Source organism: Salvelinus namaycush, chromosome 25 (genome assembly GCF_016432855.1).
Source record: "Salvelinus namaycush isolate Seneca chromosome 25, SaNama_1.0, whole genome shotgun sequence".
Lineage (NCBI taxonomy): Eukaryota > Metazoa > Chordata > Actinopteri > Salmoniformes > Salmonidae > Salvelinus > Salvelinus namaycush.
In genome coordinates this window covers 19,322,674-19,339,076 of record NC_052331.1, presented here as the reverse complement: position 1 = coordinate 19,339,076, position 16,403 = coordinate 19,322,674, and the positions used below count along the sequence as shown (strand labels likewise).

Here is a 16,403-nt window from a genome sequence, read left to right as displayed (position 1 = left end):
CACCACTTTTGTACTTGGAGACTTCAAACTCCCAAAGTCTGACATTGATTAATTTTTATTTAACTCTTTCCCCTCCGTGACTTTTGACCTCACCCTTTCCCAATCCCCTCCAACTCACAACGCAGGCAATACGCTTGACCTCATCTTTAGTAGAGGCTGCTCGCCTACTAATCTCAATGCAAGCCTCCTCCAGGTCTCTGATCCCTAACCACTCCGCCTCTACCCAGATGGTCATGCGCCATCGCAATCTTCGCTCTCTCCCACAAATTATCCTCTTCTATCCTATCATCGCTCCCTTCTGCTAAATCCTTCTCCCTCCTGTCTCCTGATTCCTCCTCTACGACCCTACTCTCCTCCCTTTCCGCATCCTATGACTCGCGCTGTCCCCTTTCCTCCCGGCCGGCTCTTAAATTCATATATATATATTTTTTTTTTTACAAATGATGGCTCAAATTAAGCATATTTACATGTATACGTATGAACCACGCAAATTCAATGTATTTTAGAAGTTTACTTTTCATGAAAATGGTATCTTATGGTGGCATGCTAACTGCTAATGTTACCTAGCTCAGCGCTAGGTGCTAGCTAGCCTACAATGTCGCCCTACTAGCTAGCTTATGTTGTTGTTACATTTAATACACAGGTCTCTTCTAACATTTGCTTGTACAATTAGCACTGTGTAAATATAGTGAAGGCGATATAATGTTGCTCATATAAGGGGCGGCAGGTAGCCCAGTGGTTAGCACGTTGGGCCAGTAACCGGAAGGTTGCTGGATAGAATCCCCGAGCTGACAAGGTAAAAATCTGTCGTTCTGCCCCTGAGCAAGGCAGTTAACCCACTTCACTGGGTGCCGAAGACGTGGATGTCGATTAAGGCAGCCCCCCCCGCACCTCTGATTCAGAGGGGTTGGTTTAAATGCGGAAGATACTTTCAGTTGGACAACTGAGTAGGTATCCCCCTTTCCTTTCCTAATGCATGGGTGTCATAGCTACATACACCTAGTGAGACAAGGCTGTGTTTACACAGGAAAAAGAGTGAAACTCAACGGTATGTTTAATGCCCTTTTTACATACATTTACATTTTTACGTACGATAACACGGTGATGCACCAAAACATACATTTAACCTTTGGCTTATATTCATTGCAGGTTCTTGTGCCACCTATTACGAGATTGTGAGGCGGTGTATCTCTCAGGTTTACCTGAGAACATAGGGGACACAATCTTGGCGAAACGTGCAAAGGAGGGTTGCCAGAGGAGAAAGCAGGTAAGCCTTTTGTACAAGTAGCTTCTGTGTAACACTAGGTTTACTACTCCTGTATTACTCCTGGTCTTGGGAATACAAAGGTTGTATATGGCCCAATTACATGTTTCAAGTTATATACTTGAGTCTAGAAGAGTAGAAGGAAAACAGATGTTGAATTCCACCCACCTGGTCTAGAGTGGCTGTTATAGCCCCTGTGGTTCCATTAATCACTGATTGCTGTACTTTGTTGGAATACTAACTGCCTCTGTATCATAACTGCATTGACTGTTTTACTGAAAATAACAGTAGTCATGAACCACATGCATGTTTTGGCAAAAACTTCCACATGCTTGTAGCTTTGTGCACTGACAGTATCACATGCATAACTTGTTGCATATCTTGTTTGATTATAATGATCTTTGGGTAGTTGTTGGGGGTGATACATCCAGTGCACTAATAATTTCACAAGCTATCAAAAAAATGTTGGGGTTTACTACCATCAAGGTCAGAGTGATATGTCAAAGGTTGGAATTCCCCTTTGATATCTCTCAACCTGGGGTTGGTAGGGCTTTAAAGTAAAGTTCAGGCTTGAATTACACTGAAGAAAAATATAAAGTTTTGGTCCCGTGTTTCATGAGCTGAAATAAAAAATCCCAGAAATGTTACATACGCACAAAAAGCTTATTTCTCTCAAATGTTGTTCACAAATCTGTTTACAACCCTGTTAGTGAGCATTTATCTTTTGCCAAGAGAATCCATCCACCTGACAGGTGTGGCATATCAAGAAGCTGATTATACAGCATGATCATTATACAGGTGCACCTTGAGCTGGGGACAATGAAAGGCCACTCTAAATGTGCAGTTTTGTCACACAACACAATGCCAAATGTCTCAAGTTGAGGGAGCATGCAATGGCCTGCTGACTGCAGGAATGTCCACCAGAGCATCAAATGATAATTTCGCTACCAGAAGCTGCCTCCAACGTCGTTTTAGAGAATTTGGCACTAAGTCCAACCGGCCTCACAACCACAGACCATGTGTTACCACGCCAGCCCAGAACCTCCAAACCCAGACAATGCTGGGCCAATTGTGTGCCGAATCCAGCCTGGATTCGAACCAGGGACTTTAGTGACGCCTCTTGCACTGAGATGCAGTGCCTTAGACCGCTGCGCCACTCGGGAGCCCAATCTTTGAAATTGTTGCATGTTGCGTTTATATTTTGGTTCAATATGCATGACTTGAGACTGATATTTGTTTACTGTGTATTATTGTTTTCATAGTTTTTTCTTCTAGAGGCACAGTCGAGTGCTTGCAGAGGATGAGATATTTGGACAGGAGTTAATGTTGACCTGATGAGGATGGCCTGCAAAACGGCAAACCAGTTTGGGCGCTCACTGCCCTGTCAAGAACTTGGAGTGGGACCAGAGTTACTTGGCGAGCCACACCACACGGATCATATATGGGGAGTCTTCGTCAAAGCAACCTAGATCCCATGGACCCTTCTACCCTCAACACTATAGCCCTACAGTAACCACAATGGATGCTCGCCCTGGGCAAAACTGGATGACTCTCAGTACTGTATCTGATTTATTTAGTTTATCCTTGAATAGGCTTGCTCATATTTCCTTAATCGGGTGCTTACCTGTTTACACAAATGTAAGCACCACAATCGAAATGCAAAGATGAATGAAAGTAAAAGAAATATAAAAATCAAGCAGAGTACTGGCAAGATTCCTCCAACTTTAATTGTGCACTGGAGTGTTCGACCCATAAACGTGCCTTTCCATGCAGTGATGTGCATTCAACACGGTCCTCAAATGAATGCATTCATTCAGGTTAGACATGTAACAAGGCTTAGGACTCCTAGACTTAGCAGGCTAGTTACTGGATAGGAACTGAATCTCCCTACTGGAATATATGCCCCAAGTGTTCACTATTACGTACTTGTGTTTTGTACCAGTACAAATTGAAACTGATAAAACAGACAGATGTTCCACTGCATGTCAAGGCTTATGTAAATACTTCCAATTTAAGTCTGCCAAAGTGTTGCTCAGACAGCGACGTTCCTTGTCCAAGCCAATCTTAGTTGAGCGGGTGGCTGTTCTTTCTCTCACCTCTGCTCATCCAGTGTCCGTTGACAGCCTCTCACACCCCATGCTCACCCTTGCTGTTTCCTTTCTTCGTTTCATGTTCATCAGCTCACTCTCTGTTTCACGGTCGTCCATCGTTTCGGCCCCACTCCCATCCCCAGAAGCCTGGAATACAGAAGACATCACCACCATCTCTCTATCTAAACATGATATTGACACCAGTGACCTAGAAGTAGAATTTCCCTAACTAGAGAGAACTCTTAATTTAGGCGAAGAAAGGCGAGAGTAGTGTCAGCTATGTACATTCAAATGGATGTGCGTGAGAACCAGTATTCATTATTTTGAACACTAGGGGGAGCCATCCATATGCTTTATGCAAAGTCAAGCCATGGATAAAAGTCCTGCCAGCCAAACACTCAACACGTTAGTCAATAATTTGTGCTGGTGAGGCCTCTCGAATGTCAGGAGCTCAAGGCTATGGATACATACATATCAATAGAACTGAATGTGTGGTGTGTAGACACTCACATAGGGATCATCTTCCTCACACTGCTCCTCTGCTGCCCTGGGGTCTGATTTGATCACCAGCTGCTGGATAGAGCCCTGTACAGAAGGAGAGAAAGAGAGATATGTGATAAGGCGTTATTGTGCTGATATAGCTAACTTAGAGAGAGATTCTGATCTGGGATCAGTGGGATGTAAAATACTGGCCCCACAGTCACTCAGTATGGAACACAGCAACCTACGACATTTACTACTGTAAAATCATAAGACACAATATTGCATAGAGAGACAAAGACCGACAGAACACAAGACCAAAGATAGAGAGTGTGAAATTAATCAAGGCTGCATCAGAACAAAACTCGTAGCTTTATTGTCCTGGCTGGTTTTGATGGGCCAGAGCTATCTCTTCACACAGAGTTTAACCCAGTAGTATTGCCCAGCATGACAGACCACAGTGTTCTTTTGGCTCTGTGATTAACTGTGGGACCCCCTTATTCTACCGCCGCCTCTCTCACCTCATTTCTCTCTCCCCCTCCCTCTCTGGCTCTGACTGACTGTAGTTTACCCCTCTTGGCCCTCTCAGGCCCCTCGCCAGTCCAGCACCAAATTGCCTCACAACAACAAAAGGTAAAGCTGCCCACTTTGCTGCTGTTGCCATGGAAACCACTTTCCCAAACACACACCACCACCGTCAGAACTCTCAAGGCACAGAAGCATACTAATAAAAAACTTTGCCGGATGGTTCATTTAGGGACATGGAGAAAGTCCCATTCACTTCATCATCAAGTTTTTATTAGTCATATCATGTACAGGGTACAAATGGTATACACCGTCCAAAAAGAAATGCTCACTTGCAGGTTCCTTTTCAACAATGCAACAATAAGAAATAATAAAAGAAGAATATGAACATAAAGTAAATAGCTCAGTGTTTGACCTAATAGAAGCGGGCTTTAGGGGAAGTTTTGCTCTTGCTCTGACACCCAACAAAACTATTAATAAGAATATTTTCATTGGTTATATTGAACCAGCTGAATAGTTCTCTCTTCATAGATAATCAATATGAAATATCTCAATGGTCTCACTCTCCATAACTACACTAGATGACAGTCAATGTTTGGTAGCTGGGAGATATTGTTTTGACTAGACCAGACACTACTATCACCCCCTTAATTCCTCCGTTAGTGAACCTCACCGTTTCTCTTCTCAGAGAAGCAAAAACTGGAACAGACATCACAGGCCACATGAATGTGAGGACTTGAGCTGAGCAGAGCTGACCACGGGTCTGTTTATTAAACAAAGTTGATCTCTCCCTTCCTCTCTGAGAAACTGCCAGGACCTCCCATCAGAACACAGACTATCGATGGCTGCCAAATTTCAGGATGTTTGGACCGGAGTTATATGAGCTGATTCTGAGAAACTGTGATCAAGTGACTATAATCCATGAACGAACACATTCATACATGAATCACTATATATGATATAGCTAAACATTCTTGTTGAAATCCGATATTGTATGCTAGACAAGTGGTGCACAGCGAACGGGAAGATGTCCCAGCTGTGGAGCTTTTAGTACAGCAGTTAAGACTAATTTAACACAGATGACCATTGAGTCTTTTATCATGTTAATTGAGTAATGTTCATGCTAACACAGACTGGGCAAACAGAGTAGGACTCACAATCCACACAGTGCAAGTCATTTGTGCAAAGAATTAAACACAGAGAGAGAGACAGAGAGCAAGAGAGCCCAACCCACCCAAACCCAGCACACAAACTCAGTGACATGGTACTGTAAAATGATCAGAAGCAACCACCGACTTACCACAAACCTCTCCAGGCCAGTCCCTCCAGCGTTGCCCACAAAGATGCCTGAGCTGGGCTCAAAGCTGAGCTGGCGGCTGCTCCTGTGGAAGGTCTCTGCTTGGAAGTCATCACAGTCCATATAGAGGCACACTTCCTGGTCCTGCACCGACAGAGTGAATATCGTCCACTTTTTGGTCATATCAGGCACCTTGAAAGACACCACCTGCTGGCTGTGTGAGGACCCCTGGCCCCCCTCGGTGTAGTACAGCTGAATCCTCTGAGTCTGATCCTCCACGGCTGTCAGCGCCAGCCCCAGCTGCACCACCCTCTGCTGGGCATCAGTGATGGCGAACAGCACTCCTCCCTGGTTGCTGCTGGGCCTGATGGTGACGATGATGGCAAAGTCCCTGAAGAAAGGGTCGGGCATGAAGGTCTTGGTGAGGCGTCCGATGTTGGCGCCGGGACCGAAGTTGTAGGCCGGCCGGAAGCCCTCATAGCCGGTGATATAGGAGATAGAGGGAGGGAGCGGCACTCCGATCAACTCAGTCAGGTCTAGGTGGCCTGTAGAGCCAAGCTCTGTAAGCAGGAGGAAACGCAACAGAATCATGAAATCAAAACACAATGAATAGAATCACATGCGTGAGCCTAAAGCTGTATAGAAAACTCTGTGGCAGTTAGCCTAGCAGTTAAGAGCATTGGGGCTGGTTCGCGTTGTGCCAGTAACCGAAAGGTCGCTGGTTCAAGTCCCCGAGCTGACTGAAAAATCTGTTGATGGGCCGTTGAGCAAGGCACTTAACACTAATTTCTCCTGTAAGTCACTCTGGATAAGAACGTCTGCTAAATGACTAACATGTAAATATAATAGATGGCTCAGTATTACTATAGATATCTGTACCATTTCCATTATCAGCATAACTCAAAATCACAATAACATCCAATGCTCTCATCCAGATATGTCACCATACTGTACGTCATCAAGTTACGTCATTTCACCACTGCAGTCAGAACCTCAGTCACTGGAACCTTTATGGAACTCCTCCTCCAGTGTCAATTAGCAGATAATATCATACATGTATGTGCTGTCACCTGACCTTGATCGGTCCCTGGGCATCATCACAATCACTATTGCATGGTTGTATGCATTGAACACAAAGGTAGGCTTTTCCATACACAGATTAAGCCTAGTCCTGGACTAAAAAGCACTTTCAATGGAAATTCTAAATTGAACATGCTTTTTACACCTCGATCATGTGTAGTACAGACTATAGAATGTTGTAGTATACTGTAGAATGCCATAGTAAATACTACAGTATTAGCCACAAAAAAACTCTAGTAAATACTACAGTAATGTCTGCAAAAACACTACAGTCCACAAAAACACCTTTTTTAACTATAGTAAATACTACAGTATTTAATTTGCATTCCCCTCCCCATATCACAATTTGTGCCACCCATAAGTGAGAAACCTACATGCCAAGTATAGACCATATATTGTGTTCCCTACCTACTTACAGGTTATGGAAAATGTGCTCTTTTAGTATTTCTCCTGTAGGTTTCCTAAAGGAGAAAGCCTCCACTTCTATGTCAAAGATAATACAATACTACAGAAAATACTACATTCTGCAAAAACACTACAGTAAATACTACAGTATAGTATAGTCCGCAAAAACACTACAGTAAATACTACAGAATACTTAAATCCACAAAAACGCTACTTTAATTACAATAGTAATTACTATACCCTGCCCATTCCCCTCCCTCATAACACAATTTGAGCCACCCATCAGTGAGAAACCTATATGCCAAGTATAGACCATATTATAATAATATATATTATATTGTGTTCCCTACAGGTTATAGAAAAGAGCAGAAGCGCTGCACCATCTGTTCAGATCCCAGTCCTACCTACGTACCTACCTATCTACATACAGGTTATGGCAAATGTGCTCTTTCAGTATTTCTCCAGGTGTCCTGAAGGAGAAAGCCTCCACTTCTATGTGATAATAAAACAAAAACTACAGTAAATACTACAGTATTGTACAGTGTGAAGAAATACTACAGTATACTTCAAACTATATACTGTAGTTTTCTTTTACAGCAGTATTTTAACTATAGTTAACTGTAAACACTACAGTATACTACAGTAAATACTACAGAATAAACTGTAGTGTTTTTGCAGACTTTAGTCCGCAAAAACACTAAATTCCGCAAAAACCCTACAGTGAATACTATAGTATTTTACCAAAGTATACTATTTTTTAATGTGGGTAGTACAGGTCTAGGCTTAACCTGTATCCCGGAAACCATACCAAAGAGCGCAAGCACAGTATAGGAATAATATCTCATTCTACAATAACCCATGTGGCCAGGGTCTCCCAAATCCATCTATCCTCATCACTGAGCCTAACGACCCCTTAACGAGTCAAACGTTCACCTATGGCTCATTGCACAATTCCCCCCCCCCCCCCCGTTCAGACCTAATGCTCCCCAACATAACCTACAGACACTTGCCGTAAAGCCTTTAATTGGGGTTGAGGGGCCTATCATCGTGGTGTAGAGAGAGGGCTTAGCGGAGAAAGATACCGGTAGATCACATTCTCTCCATTCTCCCCCACATGCTGTTCATCTCCCTTGGCGAACACTATCACCCCAACATTCCACCGTGGTAACCTCTTGGCCATTGGTTTTGCCTCAGTCTTGTCAAGTATTAACCCTCCTCTACACATCCGTGGGCCTCTCCGCCCACAGACTAGACATGGTCTCTGATTGGGTCTGTAATTCAGCAAATTAGCAAAGTGGAAAAAGACATGCCAATTAGGGAGGAGGGTGGTAGTGTTTGAACATCCTCCACTCGGAACAAATGCCTCCCACAACATGCAGCCTCACACAAACACTGACTGAGTCACACAACCCACACTGCCACAACCAAGCCAATCTATTAGTGGGATCAGAGAAAGATCTATCAGAAGTTCACGTAAAACAGTTTGGTAGGAATATATCCAAACATACATCTGATGTCCTCAATGAGGACCATGCCTGTTTTAGCATATCAACACAGTAATGCTAATAACGTACAGGTGAATGGTGTGAACTGTCTAAAGTTCTGTAAGTAGGTTGTCATACTGAGTGGATGTCTGGGAGAGTGAGTTACTGTTTATGGCCGGCTATAATCCAAGCTGGATCGACAGATCGACATCCTCCTTGGACAGGCACATTGTGGAGAGAAGCTGTCAGAGTGTAACATCTACAGTATAGCTCAGACAGAGGAATAGACAGGAGAGCCCTCATGAAACTCATAGTTTACTACAAAAGTTAACAGCACATTTTATTCTGAGAGAGCTTGCAGAATGTGGACACAACTTTGTTCTCTTTGTCCAGTGATTTTCTTGGAGTCTATGTACTGAATTATTCTAATCAGGCAAGACTAACCGGTGCACCATCCATTTCAATTCTGAAAAAGTTGTATTGCTCCTCTCATCTCCAGCCTCTTGATATCAGTCCTCCCTCCCATATCTCAGCCATCCGTCCGTCCGTCCCCCACTCTCTCTCACCCCACAATTCAGCCCAGCCAGGCTCTGAAACAATTCTCACACTCCTCAGACCCTAATTTCCTCAGGTTCCAGGAAGGCTCCTGGCCCTAATCCTATTATTTTAATATCATGTGATTGGGATTTAAATTTGGAAACCAAGGAGCTAGCAGGAAACCTGCTCCCCTCAACAATGCACAGCCTCAATTAGACAAGTTAAAAACGCTTAGCCACGCTCAGTAATCTTGAGCAGGCTGTGAGGGAACACACTTCCTAATCCCTGTCATGATCCCACTACAAGCATCAGCTTGAGACTACTTTAACAAAAATAATGAACCACCACGAGTCTACAGCTCCACAGCTGCCACATTGTCAGGGTCTTTAGATTCTTTCAGGGGAAGTTTTTAGAGCATTATGCTAAGTCGATGACTGAGAACTCACAGAGCATTGGTTCTATTTCATTGAACGTGCAAGCCAAGTGTAGAACCAGTAGCAGAAGTGTTTGTTATTTAAACACAACATAAAGACTACTTTTTTGGACAGAATCCCAAACGGAAATGAAACTGAAAAAACTACTTCACCCAGCAGGTGTTCCTCGACTCCTGCACAGCACAGAATAACTCACCACGACTTTTCCACATTTTCAGAGGTCTTTTCTTAGCCTTGGGCTTGATCTCTGTTGTTCCAGCACCTGCAGGCTCCTGTGTGCTCTGTAGAGGTGTACTCTGAACAGGTGCAGTAGTGTACACCTCTGTCTGGGTTCCCACCTGGCCCACCTCTGTCCCTTCCATTGTCCAAAATACCTTGGTGGTGGTGAGGACCTCGGTGGTGGGGGGCTGTGTGATCATCTCCTGTGCCTTCCCCCAGAGCACACTCCACCATTGGCCATGAACAGGAGCCATGAGCAGCAGCAGCAGCAGACTGCACAGACGCAGGACAGCCATCCTGTCCTGATGCTCCAACTACCGACTAAAAACTTAAGATGTTCTCCAGTATGTTCACAGCTCATGCTCCACTCTCTTCCCTGCGTCTATCTGCTCTCTCTCTTCCCTGCGTCTATCTGCTCTCTCTCTTCCCTGCGTCTATCTGCTCTCTCTCTTCCCTGCTTCTATCTGCTCTCTCTCTCTCTTCCCTGCTTCTATCTGCTCTCACCTGCTTCTAACTGCGCGCTCTCTCTCTCTCTGTTCTGCTCTGCTCTGTGATTAGCGGTGACCCCTGCTCCAGACCCCCTCAGCACCATGCAGACTTAGGTATTTCACAGGCAGCACAGCAAGAGCAGCAGCTCTACACCACGTCTGGCTCACTTCACTCTGGCTCCCATCACAGTGGGTGGGTGTGTTAAGAGGATGTAAGTGCCAGCCGTAAGCCACAGCCCCCTTCAGTAATGCCATCCCCCTCTGTATACCATTATCATCAACCCTAGTACAGCTTAAATGTAGGAGCTGGCCATCAACAGTCGTTGCTTACTAAACAAACAGTTGTCAGTAAAAAAAAAACAAATAGGGGCACCGTGAAATTAGCTCTGGTATTTTTTATACTGTAGTATGTTCTCCATTTTCTTTTTAAAAAGTAAGCCAACATGTTTTCAGCACCTTTATTTCCATGACTTATCAAAATTATTCTTTATTATGGCTCGCTTATGTGTTTCTGCAGCAGACAAAGTGAGCAATATGTTTGGAGCATCAAATGGCAATATAATCGCAGTATCGAATCACAATACATATAGAATCGTGAGAATCGCAATATATATCGTATCGGGACCTAAGTATTGTGATAATATCGTAATATCGTATCGTGAGGTCCCTGGCAATTCCTAGCCCTGAAGGACATGGGGAGCACTGCACACATGTTCCATTCCCCCGGGACAAGAGTTAGGACTACAAGACCTCAGAAGAATGCTGTAAAAAGGGCACCACAAAGGAACACAATTAAATGTAACATTAACGGTTTGTACATTTGACATATTACCTACCCTTAATCAGTTGCATTCATGTCCATGAAAAAGCTGAATAGAACTATAGGTGTAACAATACACATAGGAAGTTGGGGTGCTGAGGGTGCTGCAGCACCCCTTGAAAAATGGCATGCATTGAATCGCGTGGCCTTACCGCCACTTTCTTTTGCAAAATTACTAAGAATTAACAAACTTGTTTTCTAAAATTGTCAATTGCAAACATCATATTAAGGTGTGGGATGTTCATTGTATGACAAGAAAAAATGTGCAGATCCATTTCACTCCAGCAAATAGCATAATCTGTCTGTCCACAATTCACCTGTGGGAAAATGGCGGTTCTCAACACCACACAACACAAAGAGCTGGCTGCTACTTTCCGAGAGATCGTTCATGAGGAGATTACCTCTGCCCTCGACTTGAAATGAAAACCGTTAAATTAAATCACTCACTTTTAAATTGAATGCCTATTCAACTAAAGTGGAAAGTCTGGAGAAGGCGGCCAATGTGCCAGAGGTTTAAATCCATGACCTGGGAACAGAGCGAGCTAAGCTAGAAGGGGTAAACAATGTCCTAAAGAGAAAACGGAATCACTTGAAAATTATTCCGGTAAAATCAATGTACAGGTTATAGGACTTGAAACTGGAGTGGATGCGGGCAACCCAACTTCCTTCATGAGCAATCTTCTCTCTGAACTGTTTGGGCAGGAGAAGCTGGGTCCCATGCCGCTAATTAATATTGCGCACCACACGGGTCCTCTATGAAATGGGTCTGGTTCTATGATTGTACAAATCCACAGTTTTGAAGTCAAACAGTGAATTGTTCGCCTTGCAGTGGAATCCAGGGCTCTGACCTATGCGGATAATAGGATCAGCATCTACCCAGATCGTAGTGGCGAACTGCTAAAATAGAGGGCGACCTACAATGACGTGAAATCCCAGCTACGCGAGCTAAATCTGAGATGCGGTTCATCCATCTGGCAAAACTCCTCTTGATCTTCCAGAATACAACAAATCAAATCAAACTTTGTCACAAAAGCGAACACAACAGGTTTAGACTTTACCGTGAAATGCTTACTTACAAGCCCATAACCAACAATGCAGTTCAAAAAAAAAATATTTACCAAATAAACTAAATAAAAAAATAACACAAGAAAATAACAATAATGAGACTATATACAGGGGATACCGGTACGGAGTCAATGTGCGGGGGTACAGGTTAGTCAAGGTAATTTGTACATGTAGCCCCCCTACATGTACAAATTACCTTGACTAACCTGTCAAGTGTCAATGTAAATATTCCGGTGGCCATTTGATTAATTGTTCAGCAGTCTCATGGCTTGGGGGTAGAAGCTGTTAAGGAGCCTTTTGGTCCTATACTTGGTGCTCAGGTACTGCTTGCCGTATGGTAGTAGAGAGAACAGTCTATGACTTGGGTGACTGGAGTCTCTGACAATTTTTGGGCTTTCCTCTGACACAGCCTAGTATATAGGTCCTGGATGGCAGGAAGCTTGTCCCCATGTACTGGGCCGTACGCACTCCCCTCTTTAGCGCCTTACGGTCAGATGCAGAGCAGTTGCCATACCAGGCAGTAATGCAACCAGTCAGGATGCTCTCGATGGTGCAGTTGTAGAACTTTTTGAGAATCTGGGGACCCATGCCAAATCTTTGCAGTCTCTTGAGGGGGAAAAGGTATTGTTGTGCGATCTTCACGACTGTCTTTGTGTATTTGGAGCATGATAGTTCATTGTTGATGTGGACACCAAGGAACTTGAAACTCTCGACCTGCTACACTACAGCCCTGTCGATGTCAATGGGGGCCTGTTCGGCCAGCCTTTTCCTGTAGTTCTCGATCAGCTCCTTTGTCTTGCTCACATTGAGGGAGAGGTTATTGTCCTGGCCTCCTCCCTATAGGCCATCTCATCGTTGTCGGTAATCAGGGCTACCACTGTTGTGTCGTCAGCAAACTTAGTGATGGTGTTGGAGTTGTGTTTGGCCACACAGTCGTGGGTGAAAAGGAGTACAGGAGGAGACACAGCACGCACCCCTGAGGAGCCCCAGTGTTGAGGATCAGCATGGCAGACGTGTTGTTGCCTACCCTTACCACCTGGGGGCGGCCCATCAGGAAGTCCAGGATCCAGTTGCAGGGGGAGGTGTTTAGTCCCAGGGTCCTTAGCTTAGTGACAAGCTTTGTGGCCACTATAGTATTGAACGCTGAGCTGTAGTCAATGAACAGCATTCTCACATAGGTGTTCCTTTTGTCCAGGTGGGAAAGGGCAGTGTGGAGTGTGATTGAGATTGCGTCATCTGTGGATTTGTTGGGGCGGTACACGAATTGGAGTGGGTCTACAGTATCTGGGATCTGGGATGATGCTGTTGATGTCAGCCTTTCAAAGCACTTCATGGCTACCGACGTGAGTGCTACGGGGCAGTAATCATTTAGGCAGGTTGCCTTCGCTTCCTTGGGCACAGGGACTATGGTGGTCTGCTTGAAACATGTAGGTATTACAGACTCGATCAGGGAGAGGTTGAAAATGTCAGTGAGGACACTTTCCAGTTGGTCCGCACATTTTTTGAGTACACGTTCTGGTAATCCGTCTGGCCCTGCGGCTTTGTGAATGTTGACCTGTTTAAAGGTCTTGCTCACATCGGCTACCAAGAGCGTTATCACACAGTCGTCTGGAACTGATGGTGCTCCCATGCATGCTTCAGTGTTGCTTGCCTCTAAGTGAGCATAAAAGGCAATTAGCTCGTCTGGTAAACTTGCGTCACTGGGCAACTCGCGTCAGGGTTTCCCTTTGTAGTCCATAATAGTTTTCAAGCCCTGCAACATCCGACGAGCGTCAGAGCCATTAACTCTTAATCCTGTATTGACACTTTGCCTGTTTGATGGTTCGTCTGAGGGCATTCCCCCCCTGCCAAGGAAGCTCAAGACTTCTTCGAGAACCACATCAAACCCTATACACAAGGGGACAAGTCGACAGATTGAACCCAATTATGACTGGCTCAATATTCAATCAATCACACAGCCTAGCATATGGCTACAGTATATGCTGCCCTCAGCATAAGACAATGATGAGGACACCCCCTCAAGTGTGTACAAGGAAAATTATTACTATTATTGTTGAGTATTGGACTTTGTTATTATTATATTGCCTATGGAACAGAAGGACATTAACACAGTGATGACACCACAACAATTAATGAGCAATGGACAATATACTGTACTGAGGTGTCACACGGACTGGACCTGCTTCCAAATCCAATCAAATGTTATTAGTCACATGCGCCGAATACAACAGGTATAGACCTTACAGTGAAATGCTTACTTATGAGCCCTAATCAGCAATGCAGTTTAAATCATACAATTAAGAAAATGAAATAAAAGGAACAAGCAATTAAAGAGCAGCAGTAAAATAACAATAGCGAGACTATATACAGGGGGTACCGGTAAAGAGTCAATGTGTGGGGGCACTGGTTAGTCAAGGTAATTGAGGTAATATGTACATGTAGGTAGAGTTATTTAAGTGACTATGCAAAGATAACAGAGAGTAGCAGTGGCAAATAGTCTGGGTAGCCATTTGATTAGATGTTCAGGAGTCTTATGGCTTGGGAGTAGAAGCGGTTTAGAAGCCTCTTGTAACCGAAACTTGGTGCTCCGGTACCGCTTGCAGTGCGGTAGCAGAGAGAACAGTTTATGACTAGGGTGGCTGAAGACTTTGACAATTTTTAGGGCCTTCCTCTGACACCGCCTGGTATAGAGGTCCTGGATAGCAGGAAGCTTGGCCCCAGTGATGTACTGGGCATTACGCACTACCCTCTGTTGTGCCTTGCGGTCTCAGGCCGAGCAGTTTCCATACCAGGCAGTGATGCAACCAGTCAGGATGCTCTCAATGGTGCAGCTGTATAACCTTTTGAGGACCAATGCCAGATATTTTCAGTCTCCTGAGGGGGAATAGGTTTTGTCGTGCCCCCTTCACGACTGTCTTGTTGTGCTTGGACCATGTTTGTTTGTTGGTGCTGTGGACACCAAGGAACTTGAAGCTCTCAACCTCCTCCACTACAGCCCTGTCGATGAGAATGGGGGCGTGCTCGGTCCTCCTTTTCCTGTAGTCCACAATCATCTCCTTTGTCTTGATCACGTTGATGGAGAGGTTGTTGTCCTGGCACCACACGGCCAAGTCTCTGAACTCAGCCTATATGGAGGTCTCATCATTGTCGGTGATCAGGCCTACCACTTTTGAGTCATCGGCAAATTTAATGATGGTGTTGAAGACGTGCCTGGCCGTGCAGTCATAATTGAACAGGGAGTACAGGAGGGGACAGAGCATGCACCCCTGAGAGGCCCCCATGTTGAGGATCAGTGTGGCGGATATGTTGTTACCTACCCTTACCACCTGGGGGCGGCCCGTCAGGGAGTCCATGATCGAGTTGCAGAGGGAGGTGTTTAGTCCCAGGGTCCTTAGCTTAGTGATGAGCTTTGAGGGCACTATGGTGTTGAATGCTGAGCTGTAGTCAATAAATGGCATTCTCACATACAGTAGGTGTTCCTTTTGTCCAGTTGGAAAAGGGCAGTGTGGAGTGCAATAGAGATGCACCATCTGTGGATCTGTTAGGGCGGTATGCAAATTGGAGTTAGTCTAGGGTTTCTGGGATAATGGTGCACTTCATGGCTGCAGATGTGAGTGCTATGGGTCGGTAGTCATTTAGGCATGTTACCTTGGTGTTCTTGGGCACAGGGTCTATGGTGGTCTGCTTAAAACATGTTGGTATTACAGACTCGGACAGGGAGAGGTTGAAAATGTCAGTGAAGACACTTGCCAGTTGGTCAGCGCATGCTCGCAGTACACGTCCTGGTAATCCGTCTGGCCTTGTGAATGTTGACCTGTTTAAAGGTCTTACTCACATCAGCTGCGGAGAGTGTTATCACACAGTCGTCCGGAACAGCTGGTGCTCTCATGCATGTTTCAGTGTTATTTGCCTCGAAGCGAGCATAGAAGTAGTTTAGCTCATCTGGTAAGCTCGTGTCACTGGGCAGCTCTTGGCTGTGCTTCCGTTTGTAGTCTGTAATGGTTTGCAAGCCCTGCCACATCCGACGAGCATCGGAGCCGGTGTAGAACGATTTGATCTTAGTCCTGTTGTCACACCCTGGCCTTTGTTATATTGATTTTCTTTATTAGTTTAGTTAGTTTAGGGTGTGACATGGGGGATGTTTGTGTGTTTTGTCTAGTTTAGGGTGTGTGTATTGTTTAGGGGGTTTTGTAGTATGTATGGGGTTGTGTTCAG

General features: G+C 44.8%; 1 protein-coding gene and 1 non-coding gene across 2 annotated transcripts in view; one reads left to right on the top strand and one right to left on the bottom strand.

Annotated features, from left to right (window-relative positions):
- The window catches only part of LOC120020688 (collagen alpha-1(XVIII) chain-like), a 37,010-nt gene extending 26,785 nt beyond the window's left edge, over positions 1–10,225 (bottom strand). The window contains exons 1-4 of the mRNA XM_038964395.1: positions 9,793–10,225; positions 5,660–6,216; positions 3,865–3,939; positions 3,409–3,501 (exon numbers count right to left, since the gene is read on the bottom strand). Coding sequence (XP_038820323.1) covers positions 3,409–3,501; positions 3,865–3,939; positions 5,660–6,216; positions 9,793–10,111 — 1,044 coding nt within the window. The 5' untranslated portion in view covers positions 10,112–10,225. The remainder of the gene's footprint in view (positions 1–3,408; positions 3,502–3,864; positions 3,940–5,659; positions 6,217–9,792) is intronic.
- LOC120020784 lies at positions 7,163–7,215 on the top strand. The gene has a single exon (XR_005472471.1). It is a non-coding gene; the product is annotated as a U7 small nuclear RNA (small nuclear RNA).
- Positions 10,226–16,403: the final 6,178 nt, after the last annotated feature.